Here is a 24,310-nt window from a genome sequence, read left to right as displayed (position 1 = left end):
CTCTCATAGCTCATACTGTACCCCTCATACCTCATACTGTACCCCTCTTACCTTATCCTGTACCCCTCATAGCTCATACTGTACCTCTCATACCTTATCCTGTACCCCTCATACCTTATCCTGTACCCCTCATAGCTCATACTGTACCCCTCATAGCTCATACTGTACCCCTCATACCTCATACTGTACCCCTCATACCTTATGCTGTACCCCTCATACTGTACCCCTCATACTGTACCTCTCATACTGTACCTCTCATACCTTATCCTGTACCCCTCATACCTTATCCTGTACCCCTCATAGCTCATACTGTACCCCTCATAGCTCATACTGTACCCCTCATACCTCATACTGTACCCCTCATACCTTATCCTGTACCCCTCATACTGTACCCCTCATACTGTACCTCTCATACCTTATCCTGTACCCCTCATACCTTATCCTGTACCTCTCATACCTTATCCTGTACCCCTCATACCTTATCCTGTACCCCTCATAGCTCATACTGTACCCCTCATGCCTTATCCTGTACCCCTCATACTGTACCCCTCATAGCTCATACTGTACCCCTCATGCCTTATCCTGTACCCCTCATACCTTATCCTGTACCCCTCATGCTGTACCCCTCATACCTGATACTGTACCCCTCATACCTTATCCTGTACCTCTCATACCTCATACTGTACCCCCATACTGTACCTCTCATAGCTCATACTGTACCCCTCATACCTTATCCTGTACCCCTCATAGCTCATACTGTACCTCTCATACTGTACCTCTCATAGCTCATACTGTACCCCTCATACCTCATACTGTACCCCTCTTACCTTATCCTGTACCCCTCATAGCTCATACTGTACCTCTCATACTGTACCTCTCATACCTTATCCTGTACCCCTCATACCTTATCCTGTACCCCTCATAGCTCATACTGTACCCCTCATACCTCATACTGTACCCCTCTTACCTTATCCTGTACCCCTCATAGCTCATACTGTACCTCTCATACTGTACCCCTCATACCTTATCCTGTACCCCTCATACCTTATCCTGTACCCCTCATAGCTCATACTGTACCCCTCATAGCTCATACTGTACCCCTCATAGCTCATACTGTACCCCTCATACCTCATACTGTACCCCTCATACCTTATGCTGTACCCCTCATACTGTACCCCTCATACTGTACCCCTCATACTGTACCTCTCATACCTTATCCTGTACCTCTCATACCTTATCCTGTACCCCTCATAGCTCATACTGTACCCCTCATGCCTTATCCTGTACCCCTCATACTGTACCCCTCATAGCTCATACTGTACCCCTCATGCCTTATCCTGTACCCCTCATACCTTATCCTGTACCCCTCATGCTGTACCCCTCATACCTGATACTGTACCCCTCATACCTTATCCTGTACCTCTCATACCTCATACTGTACCCCCATACTGTACCTCTCATAGCTTATACTGTACCCCCATACTGTACCTCTCATAGCTCATACTGTACCCCTCATACCTTATCCTGTACCCCTCATAGCTCATACTGTACCTCTCATACTGTACCTCTCATAGCTCATACTGTACCCCTCATACCTCATACTGTACCCCTCTTACCTTATCCTGTACCCCTCATAGCTCATACTGTACCTCTCATACTGTACCTCTCATACCTTATCCTGTACCCCTCATACCTTATCCTGTACCCCTCATAGCTCATACTGTACCCCTCATACCTCATACTGTACCCCTCTTACCTTATCCTGTACCCCTCATACCTTATCCTGTACCCCTCATACCTTATCCTGTACCCCTCATAGCTCATACTGTACCCCTCATAGCTCATACTGTACCCCTCATAGCTCATACTGTACCCCTCATAGCTCATACTGTACCCCTCATACCTCATACTGTACCCCTCATACCTCATACTGTACCTCTCATACCTTATCCTGTACCCCTCATACCTCATACTGTACCTCTCATACCTTATCCTGTACCCCTCATAGCTCATACTGTACCCCTCATACCTCCACTGTCTAGGAGGGGAGCTAAGGATGGATCTGAGAGCAGAAAGACGCCGTTGATCCCCAGAACCCTGCCTTACATTGGCTGCCTGTATCTTTATTTTCAATATAAAATACTTTTACTTATACAAACGACACCAACATCCATCTCTTCTCTTATATATTATCGCCCAGCTCGCCGCCTCCGCTCTGCGCAGAATCTGCGTCTCTCATCCACACACATCACCCGGTCACAGTACAGGATTATATATCGGGCAGCTCGCCGCCTCCGCTCTGCGCAGAATCTGCGTCTCTCATCCACACACATCTCACGGTCACGGTACAGGATTATATATATATCGCCCAGCTCGCCGCCTCCGCTCTGCGCAGAATCTGCGTCTCTCATCCACACACATCTCACGGTCACGGTACAGGATTATATATATATCGGGCAGCTCGCCGCCTCCGCTCTGCGCAGAATCTGCGTCTCTCATCCACACACATCTCACGGTCATGGTACAGGATTATATATATATCGGGCAGCTCGCCGCCTCCGCTCTGCGCAGAATCTGCTTCTCTCATCCACACACATCACCCGGTCATGGTACAGGATTATATATATCAGGCAGCTCGCCGCCTCCGCTCTGCGCAGAATCTGCGTCTCTCATCCACACACATCTCACGGTCACGGTACAGGATTATATATATATCGGGCAGCTCGCCGCCTCCGCTCTGCGCAGAATCTGCGTCTCTCATCCACACACATCTCACGGTCACGGTACAGGATTATATATATATCGGGCAGCTCGCCGCCTCCGCTCTGCGCAGAATCTGCTTCTCTCATCCACACACATCACCCGGTCATGGTACAGGATTATATATATCAGGCAGCTCGCCGCCTCCGCTCTGCGCAGAATCTGCGTCTCTCATCCACACACATCTCACGGTCACGGTACAGGATTATATATATATCGGGCAGCTCGCCGCCTCCGCTCTGCGCAGAATCTGCTTCTCTCATCCACACACATCACCCGGTCATGGTACAGGATTATATATATCGGGCAGCTCGCCGCCTCCGCTCTGCGCAGAATCTGCGTCTCTCATCCACACACATCACCCGGTCATGGTACAGGATTATATATATCGGGCAGCTCGCCGCCTCCGCTCTGCGCAGAATCTGCGTCTCTCATCCACACACATCACCCGGTCATGGTACAGGATTATATATATCGGGCAGCTCGCCGCCTCCGCTCTGCGCAGAATCTGCGTTTCTCATCCACACACATCACCCGGTCATGGTACAGGATTATATATATATCGGGCAGCTCGCCGCCTCCGCTCTGCGCAGAATCTGCTTCTCTCATCCACACACATCACCCGGTCATGGTACAGGATTATATATATCGGGCAGCTCGCCGCCTCCGCTCTGCGCAGAATCTGCGTCTCTCATCCACACACATCACCCGGTCATGGTACAGGATTATATATATCGGGCAGCTCGCCGCCTCCGCTCTGCGCAGAATCTGCGTCTCTCATCCACACACATCACCCAGTCATGGTACAGGATTATATATATATCGGGCAGCTCGCCGCCTCCGCTCTGCGCAGTATCTGCGTCTCTCATCCACACACATCACCCGGTCACGGTACAGGATTATATATATATCGGGCAGCTCGCCGCCTCCGCTCTGCGCAGAATCTGCGTCTCTCATCCACACACTTCACCCGGTCATGATACAGGATTATATATATATCGAGCAGCTCGCCGCCTCCGCTCTGCGCAGAATCTGCGTCTCTCATCCACACACATCACCCGGTCACGGTACAGGATTATATATATATCGAGCAGCTCGCCGCCTCCGCTCTGCGCAGAATCTGCTTCTCTCATCCACACACATCACCCGGTCATGGTACAGGATTATATATATATCGAGCAGCTCGCCGCCTCCGCTCTGCGCAGAATCTGCTTCTCTCATCCACACACATCACCCGGTCAGGGTACAGGATTATATATATCAGGCAGCTCGCCGCCTCCGCTCTGCGCAGAATCTGCTTCTCTCATCCACACACATCACCCGGTCACAGTACAGGATTATATATCGGGCAGCTCGCCGCCTCCGCTCTGCGCAGAATCTGCGTCTCTCATCCACACACATCTCACGGTCACGGTACAGGATTATATATATCGGGCAGCTCGCCGCCTCCGCTCTGCGCAGAATCTACGTCTCTCATCCACACACATCACACGGTCACGGTACAGGATTATATATCGGGCAGCTCCCACTTCCGCACACAAAGACTTTCCTCCAGTCTAGGACGAACATGGCTGTGTGACGCGGATCATACAGCCACCAGGAGCACCGCTATGTAACACTTGTCCTCATGTCCCTATAGAGTGTAAGCCTCTGTCTGTCTGTCACTACGCGGGGTACATGAACGCTCCTATCCTCTCTATTCCAGACCCGGACTGGGCGAGTCTGAACCTCGGCGCTTTGATGTGTATAGAGTGCTCGGGAATTCACCGCAATCTTGGTACACACTTGTCTCGTGTCCGCTCTCTGGATTTGGATGACTGGCCCGTGGAGCTCACAATGGTCATGATGGCGATCGGAAACAGTCTGGCTAATGTAGTCTGGGAGCACTGTATAGAGGGTTATAACAAGCCAGGTCCTGAGAGTTCCAGGTATGTGACATCTGTCTGAGACCCCCGGCATAACATGGAGGTGCCGGTGAGATTGTCCGTGATATGGCCGGGACATGCTGAGATGTTCCGCTGTGCGCATATACTGTATACTTATTATAGTAGGCAAAACATTGCAACTTTTCCTGCTCACCTCTATGGGGTCATTCTAATGGTTGGGATGTGCCGCTCTGGATATAGAGTGTCTAACCGGCTGCACTCTATATCACTCTGTATCTCACTGACTGCACTCTCTATCACTCTGTATCTCACTGACTGCACTCTATATCACGCCTGTCTCACTGACTGCACTCTATATCACTCTGTATCTCACTGACTGCACTCTATATCACCCTGTATCTCACTGACTGCACTCTATATAACTCCTGTCTCACTGACTGCACTCTATATCACTCTGTATCTCACTGACTGCACTCTATATCACCCTGTATCTCACTGACTGCACTCTATATAACTCTATCTCACTGACTGCACTTTATATCACTCCTGTCTCACTGACTGCACTCTGTATTACTCTGTATCTCACTGACTGCACTCTATATCACCCTGTATCTCACTGACTGCACTCTATATCACTCCCGTCTCACTGACTGCACTCTATATCACTCCCGTCTCACTGACTGCACTCTATATCACTCCCGTCTCACTGACTGCACTCTATATCACTCCCGTCTCACTGACTGCACTCTATATCACTCCTATCTCACTGACTGCACTCTATATCTCACTGACTGCACTCTGTATCACACCTGTCTTGCTGTCTGCACTCTATATATCACTGACTGCACTCTATATCACTCTGTATCTCACTGACTGCACTCTGTATTACTCCTGTCTCACTGACTGCACTCTGTATTACTCCTGTCTCACTGACTGCACTCTGTATTACTCCTGTCTCACTGACTGCACTCTGTATCACTCCTGTCTCACTAACTGCACTCTATATCACTCTGTATCTCACTGACTGCACTCTATCACTCTGTATCTCACTGACTGCTTTCTTTATAACGCCTGTCTCACTGATTGCACTCTATATCACTCTGTATCTCACTGACTGCACTCTGTATTACTCTTGTCTCACTGCCTGCACTCTATATCTCACTGACTGTACTCCGTATCACACCTGTCTTGCTGACTGCACTCCATATCTCACTGACTGCACACTATATACAGTCAGGTCCATAAATATTGGGACATTGACAGAATTTTCATATTTTGGCCTCTAGTCACCACCACAATGGTTTTGAAATGAAACAAACAAGATGTGGTTTATCTGCAGACTTTCAGATTTAATTTGAGGGTAATTACATCCAAATCAGGTGAACGATGTAGGAATTACAGCAGTTTCAATATGTGCCTCCCACTTTTTAAGGGACCAAAAGTAATGGGACTATCAACTCATAAGCTTTTTCATGGACAGGTGTGGGCTATTCCCTCGTTATTTCATTATCAATTAAGCAGGTAAAAGGTCTGGAGTTGATTCTAGATGTGACATTTGCATTTGGAATCAGTTGCTGTCAACTCTCAATATGAGATCCAAAGAGCTGTCACTATCAGTGAAGCCATCATTAGGCTGAAACATCAAAACAAACCCATTAGAGAGATAGCAAAAACATTAGGTGTGGCCAAATCAACTGTTTCGAACATTCTTAAAAAGAAAGAACGCACCGGAGAGCTCAGCAACACCAAAAGACTCGGAAGACCACGGAAAACAACTGTGGTGGATGACAAAAGAATTATTTCCCTGGTGAAGAAAAACCCCTTCACAACAGTTGGCCAAATCAAGAACACTCTCCAGGAGGTAGATGTATATGTGTCAAAGTCAACAATCAAGAGAAGACTTCACAAGAGTGAATATAGAAGGTTCACCACAAGATGTAAACCATTGGTGAGCCACAAAAACAGGAAGACCAGATTAGAGTTTGCCAAACAACATCTAAAAAAGCCATTACAGTTCTGGAACAACATCCTATGGACAGATGAGACAAAGATCAACTTGTACCAGAGTGATGGGAAGAGAAGAGAAGAGAAGGAAAGGAACTGCTCATGATCCAAAACATACCACCTCATCAGTGAAGCATGGTGGTGGTAGTGTCATGGCGTGGGCATGTAGGGCTGCCAATGGAACTGGTTCCCTTGTATTTATTGATGATGTGACTGCTGACAAAAGCAGCAGAATGAATTCTGAAGTGTTTCGGGCAATATTATATGCTCATATTCAGTCAAATACTTCAGAACTCATTGGACGGCGCTTCACAGTGCAGATGGACAATGACCCGAAGCATGCTGCAAAAGCAACCAAGGAGTTTTTTAAGGCTAAAAAGTGGAATGTTATGCAATGGCCAAGTCAATCCCCTGACCTGAATCCGATTGAGCATGCATTTCACTTGATGAAGACAAAACTGAAGGGAAAATGCCCCAAGAACAAGCAGGAACTGAAGACATTTGCAGTAGAGGCCTGGCAGAGCATCACCAGGGATGAAACCCAGCGTCTGGTGATGTCTATGCGTTCCAGACTTCAGGCTGTAATTGCCTGCAAAGGATCTGCAACAAAGTATTAAAAAGTGAAAGTTAGATTTAGGATTGTTTAGTTTGTCCCATTACTTTTGGCCCCTTAAAAAGTGGGAGGCACATATAGAAACCATTGTAATTCCTACACCGTTCACCTGATTTGGATGTAATTACCCTCAAATTAAATCTGAAAGTCTGCAGTCAAACCACATCTTGTTTATTTCATTTCAAAGCCATTGTACAGTGAATAGAGGCCAAAATCTGAAAATTCTGTCAATGTCCCAATATTTATGGACCTGACTGTAACTGTATCTCACTAACTTCACTCTATAGCTCACTGACTGCACTCTATATCACTCCTGTCTCACTGACTGCACTCTGTATTACTCTGTATCTCACTGACTGCACTCTGTATTACTCTGTATCTCACTGACTGCACTCTGTATTACTCTGTATCTCACTGACTGCACTCTGTATTACTCTGTATCTCACTGACTGCACTCTGTATTACTCTGTATCTCACTGACTGCACTCTGTATTACTCTGTATCTCACTGACTGCACTCTGTATTACTCTGTATCTCACTGACTGCACTCTGTATCACTCCCGTCTCACTGACTGCACTCTGTATCACACCTGTCTTGCTATCTGCACTCTATAAATCACTGACTGCATTCTGTATTACTCTTGTCTCACTGACTGCACTCTATATAACTTTGTATCTCACTGACTGCACTCTGTATCTCACTGACTGCACTCTGTATCCTGCACTCTATATCTCACTGACTGCACTCTATATCACACCTGTCTTGCTGTCTGCACTCTATATCTCACTGACTGCACTCTGTATCACACTGACTGCACTCTGTATCTCACTGACTGCACTCTGTATTACTCTGTATCTCACTGACTGCACTCTGTATCACACTGACTGCACTCTGTATTACTCTGTATCTCACTGACTGCACTCTGTATCACTCCCGTCTCACTGACTGCACTCTGTATCCTGCACTCTATATCTCATTGACTGCACTCTGTATCACACCTCTCTTGCTGTCTGCACTCTATAGCTCACTGTATAACTCTGTATCACTCCCATCTCACTGACTGCACTCTGTATTACTCTTGTCTCACTGACTACACTCTGTATTACTCTGTATCTCACTGACTGCACTCTGTATCTCACTGACTGCACTCTGTATCACTCCTGTCTCACTGACTGCACTCTGTATTACTCTGTATCTCACTGACTGCACTCTGTATTACTCTGTATCTCACTGACTGCACTCTGTATCACACTGACTGCACTCTGTATTACTCTGTATCTCACTGACTGCACTCTGTATCACTCCCGTCTCACTGACTGCACTCTGTATCCTGCACTCTATATCTCATTGACTGCACTCTGTGTCACACCTCTCTTGCTGTCTGCACTCTATAGCTCACTGTATCACTCTGTATCACTCCCATCTCACTGACTGCACTCTGTATTACTCTTGTCTCACTGACTACACTCTGTATTACTCTGTATCTCACTGACTGCACTCTGTATCTCACTGACTGCACTCTGTTTCTACTTCAGGGTCCATAGGGGGTCCACAGGGTTGACCTTGGGGTATAGGTTGGGAACCAAATCCGGGCACCACGCAGTTAAAGCTTTTAGCTCCCAGGATGCACTGGGTCCACTCTCCCTATAACCCCACCCCCAAGCCAGAGGCACCTCAGTTTAAGTTGGTGCCCGGCCGGAGTCGGGTCACCGTTAGCGCAGGGGGAGCTGATTAGCAGCCCCTAAGCTTATTTTATTTTTTTAGGGACAAAGTTTTTTCCATGGACTTTGGACTCTTCAGAGCGGCAGCGTCGGACTGTCCATAGGACGTCTAAGCTGCCGCTCCGTCACCCCGCTGGCGCTGAGACGCCAGTACAGATCTGGGGATCTCAGCGGGACCCCAGAGTCTGTACTAGCCGGACTCTGCGGGCGCCCAGGACTGCTGCCGGATCCACGGGGAGCAGGTAAGGTCGCGGATCACCGCTTGCGGTGATCCGCGCATTTCAAATGCAGTCCTGTGCCTCCGGTCTCAGGGGACAGACCGGAGGCGCCGGCAGTGGCGGCGGGCCCCCCATACCCCGTGTGTCCACTAGACCACCAGGGACTTAACGATCGGTGCAGGGAGCCGGCGTCCCAGGGGTTAATAGCCGGCCAGGGGAGGCAGCCTTCCCTGTTACAGCGGCTCCTCCCCTCAGCTCAGCGCGCCTTTCAGTATCCATAGTCTGGCGTCGCTGAGCTGCTTCCTCCGCGGGCCACGCTTCCTCTGAGGTCTCCAGCGGCCATTTTATCTCTGTGGTGCAGCAGAAATCTCTGGAGATGGCAGTGAGTCCAGTCCCCCTGCGTACCTCACCATCAGGTCAGTGTACACAGCGCTGTAGCCTTCCCAGACACTGAATCTGGGCAGTTGAATGCAGTGTAATAGTGCAGTATATTATATGACATGTTTATGTATATATGTATATATCTGCATTGTATGTGACTTATGCTAGTGCTGACTGTACTTTATTCTCTCACCTGTCAGTGTATATCTATCCCTTTTCTTTATCTGCCCTAATACAGCTGTACTTAGGGTGGTTCTGAGACCTCACATTTATATACTTGTTAATATTTGTGTGGTTTGTCACATACTGTTGCGTGCTGCACGTTGCCATATTTTAGATGGAACTGTGTGTTGCATACGCTGAAAATGGGTCCCTGCAGCTATTTTTGGCATCAGTCAGGACCAGTATAGTGCTGCTTAATATTTCCGCCAAGATGGGTCAGATATGTCTGACCAGGAGATAGAGCGTTATACTGCACCCATTTTTACTATCCTGCAAGTCATGTGCTGCAGGTGTTAGTGCGGAGGATTTGACTCATAAAGGGTTCTGTATGTGGCGTCATCTGGTGCCGGCCTCTTTCACGACCCCCTTGGGCGGTTTGTTTTCTCGGGATCCTCTCAATTGCGGATCGCCGGGCGGGCCCCATTGTTGTACCTCACTTGGGGTTACTTCACCATACTGCCCTTTTCATCTCAGGGTATCTCGCAGCTTCTTGCACTCTTCCCCTGTGACACAGACTACCGCTCCCTGCAGGGTTTTTTTTTGCAGTATATGAATTCCCCCTGGTGCCACAATAGTCTGTCATTCCCCTTGCAGGGATTACCACAACAGCCACCCTGGGTGGATGTCGTTTTCTACGAAACGCTAATTGGCGTGGTTGACGCCCTGTGGTTACTTCCCAGTTGGCTCTGCCGTGAACTGGGTACTGTTCGGGGCTCTTTCCCTCTTACACAGGGGGAAGCCTATTTCAGGTATTATTATCCCTGCTTTAGGGCTGGTAGCAGGTCCATTCTGGTTAGAGTGAATGTTGACCTGCACCTGTATCATACACCCTCAGTATTGCGTGCCTTCGGGTTACCTGTTGCTGACTAGCGGGTGGATCGCATAGCGGGACTCTGGCTGTTGCCAGATAGGAGGTGTTACAACAGTGTTTGGCCTCCTGTCCCAAATTCCCTGAGGGCATCACGAGCCCCTCCTGGGGGGGATGGGCGTGTTACTCGTCTGATTACAGACGTTACTACGCCTCCCATTCCTGCGTGGTCGGATTCTTCGGATCCGTAGGTGGTAACTCTGCCTGAAATCAGTATACTTGCTTTCGGGAGTTGTTACCCATCCTACCATGGCTATAGCATGGTTGGTTAATACTATTGCATATTGGGTTGATGCATTTGTAACGTTTTTTCCCCTCCAACACGTCGGGGGTTCAAATGTATTTGGTCGCTCATGTAATATATGCAGTTGTCATAGGTGGACATGCCTATATTGGATACCAGTCTCCTAACTTTCAGAGTTCCGGCTGCGACTGTATCCTCCGTAATACCCTATGGCTGCGCTCTGAGAATGCAGAGGTGCAGATACCATCTTTAGGGTTGATATTGTTTGGTCCTGACCTTGACAAGATTGTAGTAACATTGGCAGTATTACTAACGACAAGTTTACCGCTTTCAGCTATGCACACTACAAGGCCTCAGACTAAGTCTGTTAAGTCTTTTTTGTCCTCTCGGTCAGCCTAAAGGTCTGTTTCTTCGTAGACTGTCGGCATCTACAAGGGCCGACATATCCAGTACCGAGCAGGCCTGGACTGCCAGCCGATCCTGCTTCTGAACCTACGGATATCTCTTCAGTCTGACGGGACAGGCCTACAACTGGGAGATACCGATTTTCTCAGTTCGCCCGGTATTAGTGTCAAGTTGCCGCGGCTACGTGGGTAGGAGGGTACGCCCTCTTTACAAGGGCCTTACAGATCCAGAAAGCTATGCAGTTGTTGCGGTAAGCGGAGCTAATTGGGCCATCCCCACTATCTCAGTGAGGGACTGGTTGTTCTGTTTTCTTTCTGGTGCGGTGGCTGAATGGTCCTCTTTGGCCTGTTCTCTGTCTCAATTCCCTGAACCAGTTCCTAAAGCTACCTGGGCTCAGGAGGAAATCCCTATGCTCCATCATACGATGTTTGGAACCTGGGGACTTTAGGGTATCACTGGATATACAGGACGCGTGCCTACGGGTACTTACAGAGACCTTTCCTCAGCATGGGCTGAGGTTTGCTGTATCACAGCAACACTTACAATTTTTCGGGCTCTGCCTGTTGGGACTGTCCTCAGCCCCACAGGGGTTTACCAGCGTTTTGGATTTTCTGACAGTTCTTCTGTTCAGTATATCCCAATGCTCCTGTACCTGGACGGCCTCCTGCTCTTAGCGGGATCACCGGGGTACTTTACGGCCAGGTCAGGATGACTGTGGCTTCTTCAGGGTGCAGACGTTTAATCAACGGGGAAAAAGTCCTCCCTGCATCCCTCTCTGGGTATTCTTCATCTAGGATCCCTGCTGGGTTCTCAGAATCTGAGAATTCTTCTGGCGTAAGACGGAATCTCCTCTCTTCCATTAGGAGTACATGGTTGTCTGCGCAGTCGACAGATGTCTTTACACTCTGGGATGCATGGTGGAATGGGCTCAGTTCCATTCCAGGCCTTTCCATAATTGGCTCATCTCCAGATGGAATTAGTTTTTTCTGTCGGATAACTGTTCAAACGATGATGCTCTCTCCGGAGGCAAGTCGGTCCCTGTCCGGGTGGCTATGGCCATCTCGTCCAGGGTTTTCTTTGCTAGGGACAGTGTCTGGACCGAATCCTTTTCAGTGCAGTTGGACGTCTGTCGATTCCACCCTGTCAATTAACTTACTCTGGCATAACTCTTGTTTCCCGGTGAACCTGAAAAGGTTCAGTCCGACAGGGTCAGGACAGTGGCTTCCTTTTTAGCAACACTGTTCGTTGGGTGGCAATGACAGGTATGTCACATATTCGGACATAGTCCGAGGGTCTCCTCCCGACCATCTCGGCAGCGTTCATTTCAGGAGCTCTCCATTGGGAAGCGGGAGTCCTCAGCCGTCACGACGTGCATCCCGGGGACTAGTCTCTTCCCCAAGAGAGGTTTCATCTCCTGGTGAGCAGGGGGGGCCCCCCTGAGGTGACCCTCATGGCCTTCTGACTTTATCACACTAGGGTGTTACAGTTCAGCTCTGGGGATTCTGAAGCAAACTTCAGCGACTCTTTGTCGGTGAAGTGGTCCTTCCACTTTGTGTACCTGTGTTCTCCGGTCTCCCTTCTTCCTCGAGGTCTTTGGAAGTGTTTTCAATCGAGACGGAGATGCTTTCCTGCTGGTGGTTCCTGCTTGCCCCAGATGTCAGGGGTACTTGGATCTTCGGAGTCTCTACATCGATACTCCATCCCTGATGCTTCACTGCCCGGACCTGTTGTCTCAGGGTCCTTGGTTTTGCCTTGGACCTGGGTCGTTTGTCTTTGACTGTGTCCTTACAGTGGTCTTACGGCTTCCCTGGCTTTGTCATCGTTGGAATGATTAGAGCACATGGATCAGCTTTTGCTGGGACCTACCACAAACTGTGGCAGCCATAAATCTTATGGTATTGTACCTGTCGATACAATCCTCCGGTGTCCAGGATTTCCAGATATTCTGGCATTCCTTCCGGCTGGCTTGGGTTTCACACTTGGCCTGGTCTTCCTGACAGTGCGGATCTCTACACTGTCAGTATGGTTAAGATATGGAATTGCTTCACTCTGGTATCCAGTTCATCCTTTGGAGTGTTTTCTTGATTATGCCTCCATTTGTCCTCCCTAGGGACTCCTTGGGAGTAAGTAGTGGTTCTTCGTTACCTCCGGGGACAGTCAATGGAACCGCTGGTTGTGATAGCCATTACATGGTCTATTGCTTAGGCTCTCTCTTTCTCTCAGGGTGTTTATATCAACCAGGAGAGTGTCTGAATTGGGAGCGTTCTCATGTAGCTCCCTCTTCTGGAGGGCATCATGTCAGGGTGGGAGTTGCTCTCGCCCTGTGTTTCTTCTTAGTGGTTTTCAGGTTCCATATTATTCTGGAACTTATGGTACGGCCATTCTGTCCCCAGTCCTCTCGGCTGGTGTGGCCTCATTGACTGTGGTCTGGCCTCTTTGGATTTATGTGATCCGTTCAGGTTCCTTACGGAAATCGGACTCCTTATTGGTGGTCTGAGATTTCTGGTTTTCACAGGAAAGGATGGCCGGCCTATAACCAAATGTTGACTTGGATGGCCTCGTAGGTCTTCCTCAGGGGCCTACCCATGGGTAGGCCTTCCTGTTGTTGATGCTTGTTTTTTCTCGGGCCATGTGACCCTCGTGTGCGGCTCGCTGTGGCACCTCGGCTGTTTTGCCTTACTAGGTGGCCACGTGGTCTTCTGTCCACACCTTTTTAAGGTTCTAGGCATTGGTTTCCTTTGCCTCTCAGGATGCTTCCTTTTTGGCAACGGATTCTCCTCTCAGCACAGGAGCGTCCCCACCCTTGGTTGAACTGCTTTGGGACATCCCCAAGGTCAACCCTGTGGACCCCCTATGGACCCTGAAGTAGAAAACAAGAGATATGGTAAGAACTTACCTTTGTTATCTCTGTTTCTACGAAGTCCATAGGGTCCACAGGGCGCCCGCCCTGACGCACCTGGCTTCATATGGGCTGTGTGGCTGGTCACCGGTTTTCCGTCTCCCATTTCGGTGAGTATGGTTATTGAGTGTTCCAGTTTTCTCTCTCTTTTTCTCTCCTCCTCCGGCCTTTGGCTACTTACAAACTGAGGTGCCTCTGGCTTGGGGGTGGGGTTATAGGGAGAGTGGACCCAGTGCATCCTGGGAGCTAAAAGCTTTAACTGCGTGGTGCCCGGATTTGGTTCCCAACCTATACCCCAAGGTCAACCCTGTGGACCCTATGGACTTCGTAGAAACAGAGATAACAAAGGTAAGTTCTTACCATATCTCTTGTTATCTCACTGACTGCACTCTGTATCACTCCTGTCTCACTGACTGCACTCTGTATTACTCTGTATCTCACTGACTGCACTCTGTATCACTCCTGTCTCACTGACTGCACTCTGTATTACTCTGTATCTCACTGACTGCACTCTGTATTACTCTGTATCTCACTGACCGCACTCTGTATTGCGCTGTATCTCACTGACTGCACTCTGTATTACTCTGTATCTCACTGACTGCACCCTGTATCCTGCACTCTATATCTCACTGACTGCACTCTCACTCCCGTCTCACTGACTGCACTCTGTATTACTCTGTATCTCACTGACTGCACTCTGTATCACTCCCGTCTCAGTGACTGCACTCTGTATTACTCTGTATCTCACTGATTGCACTCTGTATTACTCTGTATCTCACTGACTGCACTCTGTATCTCACTGACTGCACTCAGTATTACTCTGTATCTCACTGACTGCACTCTGTATTACTCTGTATCTCACTGACTGCACTCTGTATTACTCTGTATCTCACTGACTGCACTCTGTATTACTCTGTATCTCACTGACTGCACTCTGTATTACTCTGTATCTCACTGACTGCACTCTGTATCTCACTGACTGCACTCTTTATCTCACTGACTGCACTCTGAATTACTCTGTATCTCACTGACTGCACTCTGTATCACTCCTGTCTCACTGACTGCACTCTGTATTACTCTGTATCTCACTGACTGCACTCTGTATCTCACTGACTGCACTCTGTATCACTCTGTATCTCACTGACTGCACTCTGTATCACTCTGTATCTCACTGACTGCACTCTGTATTACTCTGTATCTCACTGACTGCACTCTGTATTACTCTGTATCTCACTGACTGCACTCTGTATCTCACTGACTGCGCTCTGTATCACTCCTGTCTCACTGACTGCACTCTGTATTACTCTGTATCTCACTGACTGCACTCTGTATCACTTTGTATCTCACTGACTGCACTCTGTATCACTTTGTATCTCACTGACTGCACTCTGTATCACTCTGTATCTCACTGACTGCACTCTGTATTACTCTGTATCTCACTGACTGCACCCTGTATCCTGCACTCTATATCTCACTGACTGCACTCTCACTCCCGTCTCACTGACTGCACTCTGTATTACTCTTTATCTCACTGACTGCACTCTATATCACACCTGTCTTGCTGTCTGCACTCTATATCTCACTGACTGCACTCTGTATTACTCTGTATCTCACTGACTGCACTCTGTATCACTCCCGTCTCACTGACTGCACTCTGTATCCTGCACTTTATATCTCACTGACTGCACTCTGTATCTCACTGACTGCACTCTGTATTACTCTGTATCTCACTGACTGCACCCTGTATCCTGCACTCTATATCTCACTGACTGCACTCTCACTCCCGTCTCACTGACTGCACTCTGTATTACTCTTTATCTCACTGACTGCACTCTATATCACACCTGTCTTGCTGTCTTCACTCTATATCTCACTGACTGCACTCTATATCACTCCCGTCTCACTGACTGCACTCTATATCACTCCTGTCTCACTGACTGCACTCTGTATTCTCTTGTCTCACTGACTGCACTCTATATAACTTTGTATCTCACTGACTGCACTTTGTATCTCACTGACTGCACTCTGTATCCTGCACTCTATATCTCACTAAATGCAATCTGTATCACTCCCGTCTCACTGACTGCACTCTGTATCCTGCACTCTGTATCTCACTGACTGCACTCTGTATCACTCTGTATCTCACTGACTGCACTCTGTATCTCACTGACTGCACTCTGTATCACTCTGTATCTCACTGACTGCACTCTCTATCACTCCCGTCTCACTGACTGCACTCTGTATTACTCTTTATCTCACTGACTGCACTCTGTATCTCACTGACTGCACTCTGTATCACTCCCGTCTCACTGACTGCACTCTGTATCCTGCACTCTATATCTCACTAACTGCACTCTGTATCACTCCCGTCTCACTGACTGCACTCTGTATCCTGCACTCTGTATCTCACTGACTGTACTCTGTATCACTCTGTATCTCACTGACTGCACTCTGTATCCTGCACTCTATATCTCACTGACTGCACTCTATATCACACCTGTCTTGCTGTCTGCATCTCACTAACTGCACTCTGTATCACACTGACTGCACTCTGTATTACTCTGTATCTCACTGACTGCACTCTGTATTACTCTGTATCTCACTGACTGCACTCTGTATTACTCTGTATTTCACTGACTGCACTCTGTATCACTCCCGTCTCACTGACTGCACTCTGTATCCTGCACTCTATATCTCATTGACTGCACTCTGTATCACACCTCTCTTGCTGTCTGCACTCTATAGCTCACTGTATCACTCTGTATCACTCCCATCTCACTGACCGCACTCTGTATTACTCTTGTCTCACTGACTGCACTCTATATAACTCTGTATCTCACTGACTGCACTCTATCTCACTGACTGCACTCTGTATCACTCCCGTCTCACTGACTACACTCTGTATTACTCTGTATCTCACTGACTGCACTCTGTATCACTCCTGTCTCACTGACTGCACTCTATATCACTCCTGTCTCACTGACTGCACTCTCTATCACTCCTGTCTCACTGACTGCACTCTATATCACTCCTGTCTCACTGACTGCACTCTATATCACTCCTGTCTCACTGACTGCACTCTTTTTCATGCCTGTCTCACTGACTGCACTCTGTATCTCACTGACTGCACTCTGTACCACTCCTGTCTCACTGACTGCACTCTATATCATGCCTGTCTCACTGACTGCACTCTATATCACTCTGTATCTCACTGACTGCACTCTGTATTACTCTGTATCTCACTGACTGCACTCTGTATTACGCTGTATCTCACTGTCTGCACTCTGTATTACTCTGTATCTCACTGACTGCACTCTGTATCACACCTGTCTTGCTATCTGCACTCTATATCTCACGGACTGCATTCTGTATTACTCTTGTCTCACTGACTGCACTCTATATAACTTTGTATCTCACTGACTGCACTCTGTATCCTGCACTCTATATCTCACTGACTGCACTCTATATCACACCTGTCTTGCTGTCTGCACTCTATATCTCACTGACTGCACTCTGTTTCTACTTCAGGGTCCATAGGGGGTCCACAGGGTTGACCTTGGGGTATAGGTTGGGAACCAAATCCGGGCACCACGCAGTTAAAGCTTTTAGCTCCCAGGATGCACTTGGGTCCACTCTCCCTATAACCCCGCCCCCCAGCCAGAGGCACCTCAGTTTAAGTTGGTGCCCGGCCGGAGTCGGGTCACCGTTACTGCAGGGGGGCTGCTTAGCAGCCCCTAAGCTTAAAAGAGTTTTATTTTATTATTTTTTTACTACTCTTCAGAGCGGCAGCATCAGACTGTCCAATGGACGTCTGAGCTGCCGCTCCTACACCCCGCCGGCGCTGCGACGCCAGTACAGATCTGGGGATCGCAGCGGGACCCCAGAGTCTGTACTAGCCGGGCTCTGGAGGAATCCCTGGGCTGCTGCCGGATCGACGGGGACAGGTAAGTCGCGTGGTCACCGCTTGCGGTGACCCGCGTGTACATGCAGCCTTATGCCTCCGGTCTCTGGGGACAGACCGGAGGCGCTAGCGGTGGCGGCGGGCTCCCCCTCCATGGAGGCATACCCCGCGTGTCCACAGCCCACCAGGGATTATAGCGGCAGCGGGAGCCGGCATCCCGGGGGGTTAATTGCTAGCCAGGGGAGGAAGCCTTCCCTGTCTAGCGGCTCCTCCCCTCAGCTCAGCGCGCCTTTCAATAATACAGTCTGGCGTCGCTGAGCTGCTTCCTCCGCGGGCCACGCTTCTTCTGAGGTCTCCAGCGGCCATTTTCTCTCTGTGGTGCTGCAGAACTCTTAGGATGTCAGTGAGCCCAGTCCCCCTGCGTACCTGGCCATTTTGGGTGAGTGTACACAGCACTATAGCCTTCCCAGACACTGAATCTGGGCAGTTGAATGTAGCGACATTGTGCAGTATATTATATGTCATGCTTATGTATGTACAGTATATATGTCTGCATTGTATGTGACTTATGCTAGTGCTGACTGTCTGCTTTTTCTCTCACCTGTCAGTGTATATCTATCCCTTTTCTTTATCTGCCCTAATACAGGTGTACCTGGGGTGGTTCTGAGACCTCACATATATATATTTGTTAATATCTGTGAGGTTTGTCACATACTGTTGCGTGCTGCACGTTGCCATATTTTAGATGGAACTGTGAGTTGCGTACGCTGATAATGGGTTCCTGCAGCTAGTCTTAGCGTCAGTCAGGACCGGTATGGCGCTGCTTAATATTTCCGTCAAGATAGTCAGATATATCTGACCAGGAGATTGCACACGATACTGCACCCATTATTGCTATCCTGCAAGTCATAGCCTGCAGGAATTAGTGCGGAGGATTTTAACTCAGAAAGGTTTACGTATGCGGCACCATCTGGTGCCGGGCCCCTTGCACGACCCCCTTAAAGGGCGTTGTTTCTCAGGATCCTCTCCTTTGAGGATCGCCGGGCGGGCCCCATTATTGTCACTCGCTGGGAGTTACTTCACCATACTGCCCTTTTGAACTCGGGGTATCTCGCAATTTCTTGCAATTTACCCCTGTGTCACAGACTATCGCTCCCTGCCGGGGTTTTTCACAGTACATGAATTACCTCCGATACCACATCGGTCTGTCATTCCCCTTGCAGGGATTACCACAACGGCCACCCTGGTGGATGTCGTTTTATACGAAATACTAATTGGCGTGATATACGCCCTGTGGTTACTGACCAGTGGCTCTGCCGTGAACTGGATGGTATATTCGGCTCTTTCCCTCTCACATGGGGGGGGAGCCGATCTCAAGTATTATTATCCCTGCTTTGGGGCTGGTAGCCAGGCTCATTCTGGATATAGAGAATGTCGATCCTGCACCAGTATCATACATCTCCCGTTTTCTGCCCAGCGGGTGGATCTCATAGCGGGAGTCTGGCTGTCCCCAGATACGAGGAGTCACAAAGGCCTCCTGTTTCCCATTCCCTGAGGGTCCTCACAAGTAATGGAAATCCCCTTCTGGGATGGATTTGTATGTTAATCATCGGGTTACAGGCATTAATACGCCTCCCATCCCGGCCTGGACGAATTTTACGGATCCGTAGGTGGTAACTTTGCCTGAAATCAATGTACTCAAGTTTTCAGGGCCTGTTGCCCGTCCTACCATGGCCATCGCATGGTGATGCTTTTGTGACGTTTTTCCCCTCCAACACGTCTGAGGTTCAAATATCTTTTTGCCGCTCACAAAATATGCAGTGGTCATATGTGGGATTACCTCATGGGATGCCGGTCTTCTAACTTTCAGGGTTTCGGCGGCGTCTGTATCCGCCGCAGTACCCTATGGCTGCGTTATGGGAAAGCAGAGGTGCACACTCCTTCCAGGGGGAAGTTCTTGTTTGGTCCTGACCTTGACAAGATCGTTGCATCATTGGCAGTATCACTAATGGGGAGATACCGTCTTTAGCTACTCCCACTACATTCGGACTAACTCTGTTAAGTCTTTTTGTCCTCAGGGTCAGCCTAAAGGCCTGTTTTTTCCTAGGCTGTCGGCCTCCACGGGGGCCACCGTATCCAGTACCGAGCAGTCCTGGACTTCCGGACGACCCTGTTTCTACACCTGAGGATATACCCTCAGCCTGACGGGACAGGTCTACATCTGGGGAATTTCCAGAGTGAGGTACTGATTCTCAACGGCCTCTCATTGCTCATGCAGCCTCCTCACAGGCATTGTTACACGGGCCCTTCTTCAGAACTGATCAGGGCCTTACAATCCCAGAAAGCTATACAGTCTTTGTGGTAAGCAGAGCTATTTCGGCCAACCTCACTATCTCAGTGAGGGACTGGTTGTTCTACTTTCTTTTTGGGGCGGTGACCGACTGGTCCTCCTTTGCCTATACTCTGTCTCAAATCCCTGAATCAGATTCCAACGGTGCCTTGACTCAGGTGGAATCGTCCATGCTCCATCATCCGATGTTTGGAACCTGGGGATTTTATGGTATATCCGAGTATTCAGGATACGTACCTACGGGTACATACAGAGCCCTCTCATCAGCATGGGTTCAGGTTTGCTGTGCCACAGCAACACTTGTAAGTTTCGGGCTCTGCCTTTTGGGGCTGTCCTCAACTCCACCGGGGTTTACCAGCTTTATGGATTTTCTGACAGTTCACCTGTTCAGTGTATCCGAATGCTCCTTTCTCTGGACGGTCTCCTACTTTTAGCAGGATCACCAAGGTACTTTACCGCCAGGTCAGGATAACCGGGGCTTCTTCTCGTCACAGAAAAGTCCTCCCTGCATCCCTCACAGGGTTTTCTTCATCTGGGAGCACTGCTGGATTCTCAGAATCTGAGAATTTTTCTGGCGTAAGACAAGATCTCCACTCTTCAACTTCGAGTGTGCGGATATCTACGCAGTCGACATATGTCATTACTCTTTGTGATGCGCGGTCTACCAGAGTGTCTACCTTTTGGTAGGGTGGAATGTGCTCAGTTCCATTCCAGGCCTTGCCATAATTGACTCCCCTCCAGATGGATCGAGTTTTTTCCATCGGATCGCTGTTCGAACCATGATACTTTCTACGGAGGCGAGTTGGTCTCTGTCCGGGTGGCTATGGCCATCTCGTCCAGGGTGTTCTTTGCTAAAGACAGTGTCTGGTCCGCATTCATTTCGGGGCAGTTGGACGTCTGTCGCTTCTGCCCTGCCACTTAACTTGTTGATACTTTAAGCTGTCTTGGACTTTCACTCTGGCCTAACCCATTTGTCACGGTTAACCTGAATAGGTTCAGTCCGACAGTGTCACAACAGTGGCTTCCATCTAGGCAACACTGGTAGTTGGGTGGCAATGTTAGGAATGTCACCCATTCTGACATAGTCCAAGGGTCTTCTCCTGGCCAACTCTGCGGTGTTTATTCCCGGAGCTCTCCATTGGGAAGCGGGCTTCCTCAGCCGTCACGGCGTGCATCCCGGGGACTAGTCTCTTCTCCAAGAGAGGTTTCAACTCCTGGTGAGCAGAGGGGGCCTCCCTGAGGGGATTGATCCCCATGGCCTTCTGACTCGATCACACATTACCGGTGTTACAGTCCAGCTCTAGGAGTACTGAAGCTACCTTCAGTGACTCTTTGTCAGTGAAGTGGTCCTTCCACTTTGTGTACCTGTGTCCTCCGGTCTCCCTTCTTCCTCGAGGTCTTCGGAAGTTTAATTCGAGACGGAGGGGCTTTCCTTCTGGGGGCTCCAGGTCGTCCCAGACATCACTGGTACTAAGATTTTCGGAGTCTCCTCCTCGATGCTCCGTTCCTACTGCTTCACTATCTGGACCTGTTGTCTCAGGGTCCTTGTTTTTCCCTGGATCTGGATCGCTTGTCTTTAACTGCGCCCCTACTGTGGTCCTCGGGCTTCCCTGGCTCTGTCTTCATTGAGATGTTTAGAGCAGATAGGCCAGACTTTGCTGGGATCTGCCACGGACTGTGGCATACATAATTCTTATGGTATCGTACCTGTCGATACGATCCTCCGGTGTCCAGGATTTCCAGATATTCTGGCATTCCTTCCAGCTGGCTTGGGTTTCACCCTTGGCCTGGCCTTCCTGACAGTGCGGATCTCTACACTGTCGGTATGGTTAAGATATGGAATTGCTCCGCTCTGATATCCAGTTCATCCTTTGGAGTGTTTTCTGGATTATGTCTCCACTTGTCCTCCCTAGGGACTCCTGGGGAGTTAGTAGTGGTTCTTTGTTCCCTCCGGGGACAGTCAATGGAACCGCTGGTTGTGATAGCCATTACATGGTCTATTGTTTAAGCTCTCTCTCTCTCTCTCAGGGTGTTTAAATCAACCAGGAGAGTGTCTGAATGGGGAGCGTTCTCATGTGGCTCCCTCTTCTGGAGGGCATCATGTCAGGGTGTGAGTTGCTCTCGCCCTGTGTTTCTTCTTAAAGTGGTTTTTAGGTTCCATATTATTCTGGAACTTATGGTATGGCCATTCAGTTCCCAGTCCTCTCGGCTGTTGTGGCCTCATGGACTGTGGTCCGGCCTCTTTGGCTTTATGTGATCCGTTCAAGTTCCTTATGGTAAGCGGACTCCTTATTGGTGGTCTGCGGTTTCTGGTTTTAACAGGAAACGATGGCCGGCCTATAATGAAATGTTGACTGGATGGCCTCGTATGTCTTCCTCAGGGGCCTACCCATGGGTGGGCATTTCTGTCGTTGAGGCTTGTTTTTTTCTCGGGCCGTGTAACCCTCGTGGGCGGCTCGTCGTGGCGCCTCGGCTGTTTTGCCTTACTAGGTGTCCACGTGGTCTTCTGTCCATACCTTTTTAAGGTTCTAGGCATTGGTTTCCTTTGCCTCTCAGGATGCTTCCTTTTTGGCGACGGATTCTCCTCTCAGCACAGGAGCGTCCCCACCCTTGGTTGAACTGCTTTGGGACATCCCCAAGGTCAACCCTGTGGACCCCCTATGGACCCTGAAGTAGAAAACAAGAGATATGGTAAGAACTTACCTTTGTTATCTCTGTTTCTACGAAGTCCATAGGGTCCACAGGGCGCCCGCCCTGACGCACCTGGCTTCATATGGGCTGTGTTACTGGTCACCGGCTTCCCGTCTCCTTTTCTGTGAGTATGGTTCTAGAGTGTTCCAGTTTTCTCTCTCTTTTTCTCTCCTCCTCCGGCCTTTGGCTACTTACAATCTGAGGTGCCTCTGGCTGGGGGGCGGGGTTATAGGGAGAGTGGACCCAAGTGCATCCTGGGAGCTAAAAGCTTTAACTGCGTGGTGCCCGGATTTGGTTCCCAACCTATACCCCAAGGTCAACCCTGTGGACCCTATGGACTTCGTAGAAACAGAGATAACAAAGGTAAGTTCTTACCATATCTCTTGTTATCTCACTGACTGCACTCTGTATCACTCCCGTCTCACTGACTGCACTTTGTATCCTGCACTCTATATCTCATTGACTGCACTCTGTATCACACCTCTCTTGCTGTCTGCACTCTATAGCTCACTGTATCACTCCCATCTCACTGACTGCTCTCTGTATTACTCTTGTCTCACTGACTACACTCTGTATTACTCTGTATCTCACTGACTGCACTCTGTATTACTCTGTATCTCACTGACTGCACTCTGTATTACTCTGTATCTCACTGACTGCACTCTGTATTACTCTGTATCTCACTGACTGCACTCTGTATTACTCTGTATCTCACTGACTGCACTCTGTATCACTCCTGTCTCACTGACTGCACTCTGTATTACTCTGTATCTCACTGACTGCACTCTGTATTACTCTGTATCTCACTGACTGCACTCTGTATTACTCTGTATCTCATTGACTGCACTCTCTATTACGCTGTATCTCACTGACTGCACTCTGTATTACTCTGTATCTCACTGACTGCACCCTCTATCCTGCACTCTATATCTCACTGATTGCACTCTCACTCCCGTCTCACTTACTGCTCTCTGTATTACTCTGTATCTCACTGACTGCACTCTGTATCACTCCCGTCTCAGTGACTGCACTCTGTATTACTCTGTATCTCACTGACTGCACTCTGTATTACTCTGTATCTCACTGACTGCACTCTGTATCACTCTGTATCTCACTGACTGCACTCAGTATTACTCTGTATCTCAC

General features: G+C 49.0%; 1 protein-coding gene across 1 annotated transcript in view; it reads left to right on the top strand.

Moving 5' to 3' along the window:
* Positions 1-24,310, top strand: part of LOC148439478 (arf-GAP with GTPase, ANK repeat and PH domain-containing protein 3-like) — a gene marked incomplete at its 5' end in the record, with an annotated part of 50,037 nt that overhangs the window by 18,218 nt on the left and 7,509 nt on the right. The window contains one exon of the mRNA XM_088464699.1: positions 4,466-4,688. Within this exon, the coding sequence (XP_088320825.1) occupies positions 4,466-4,688 (223 nt within the window). The remainder of the gene's footprint in view (positions 1-4,465; positions 4,689-24,310) is intronic.

Source organism: Taudactylus pleione, unplaced genomic scaffold, assembly GCF_031769625.1.
Source record: "Taudactylus pleione unplaced genomic scaffold, aTauple2 ptg001755l, whole genome shotgun sequence".
In the NCBI taxonomy this organism is placed as follows: domain Eukaryota; kingdom Metazoa; phylum Chordata; class Amphibia; order Anura; family Myobatrachidae; genus Taudactylus; species Taudactylus pleione.
This window is presented reverse-complemented; position numbering and strand designations above follow the sequence as displayed.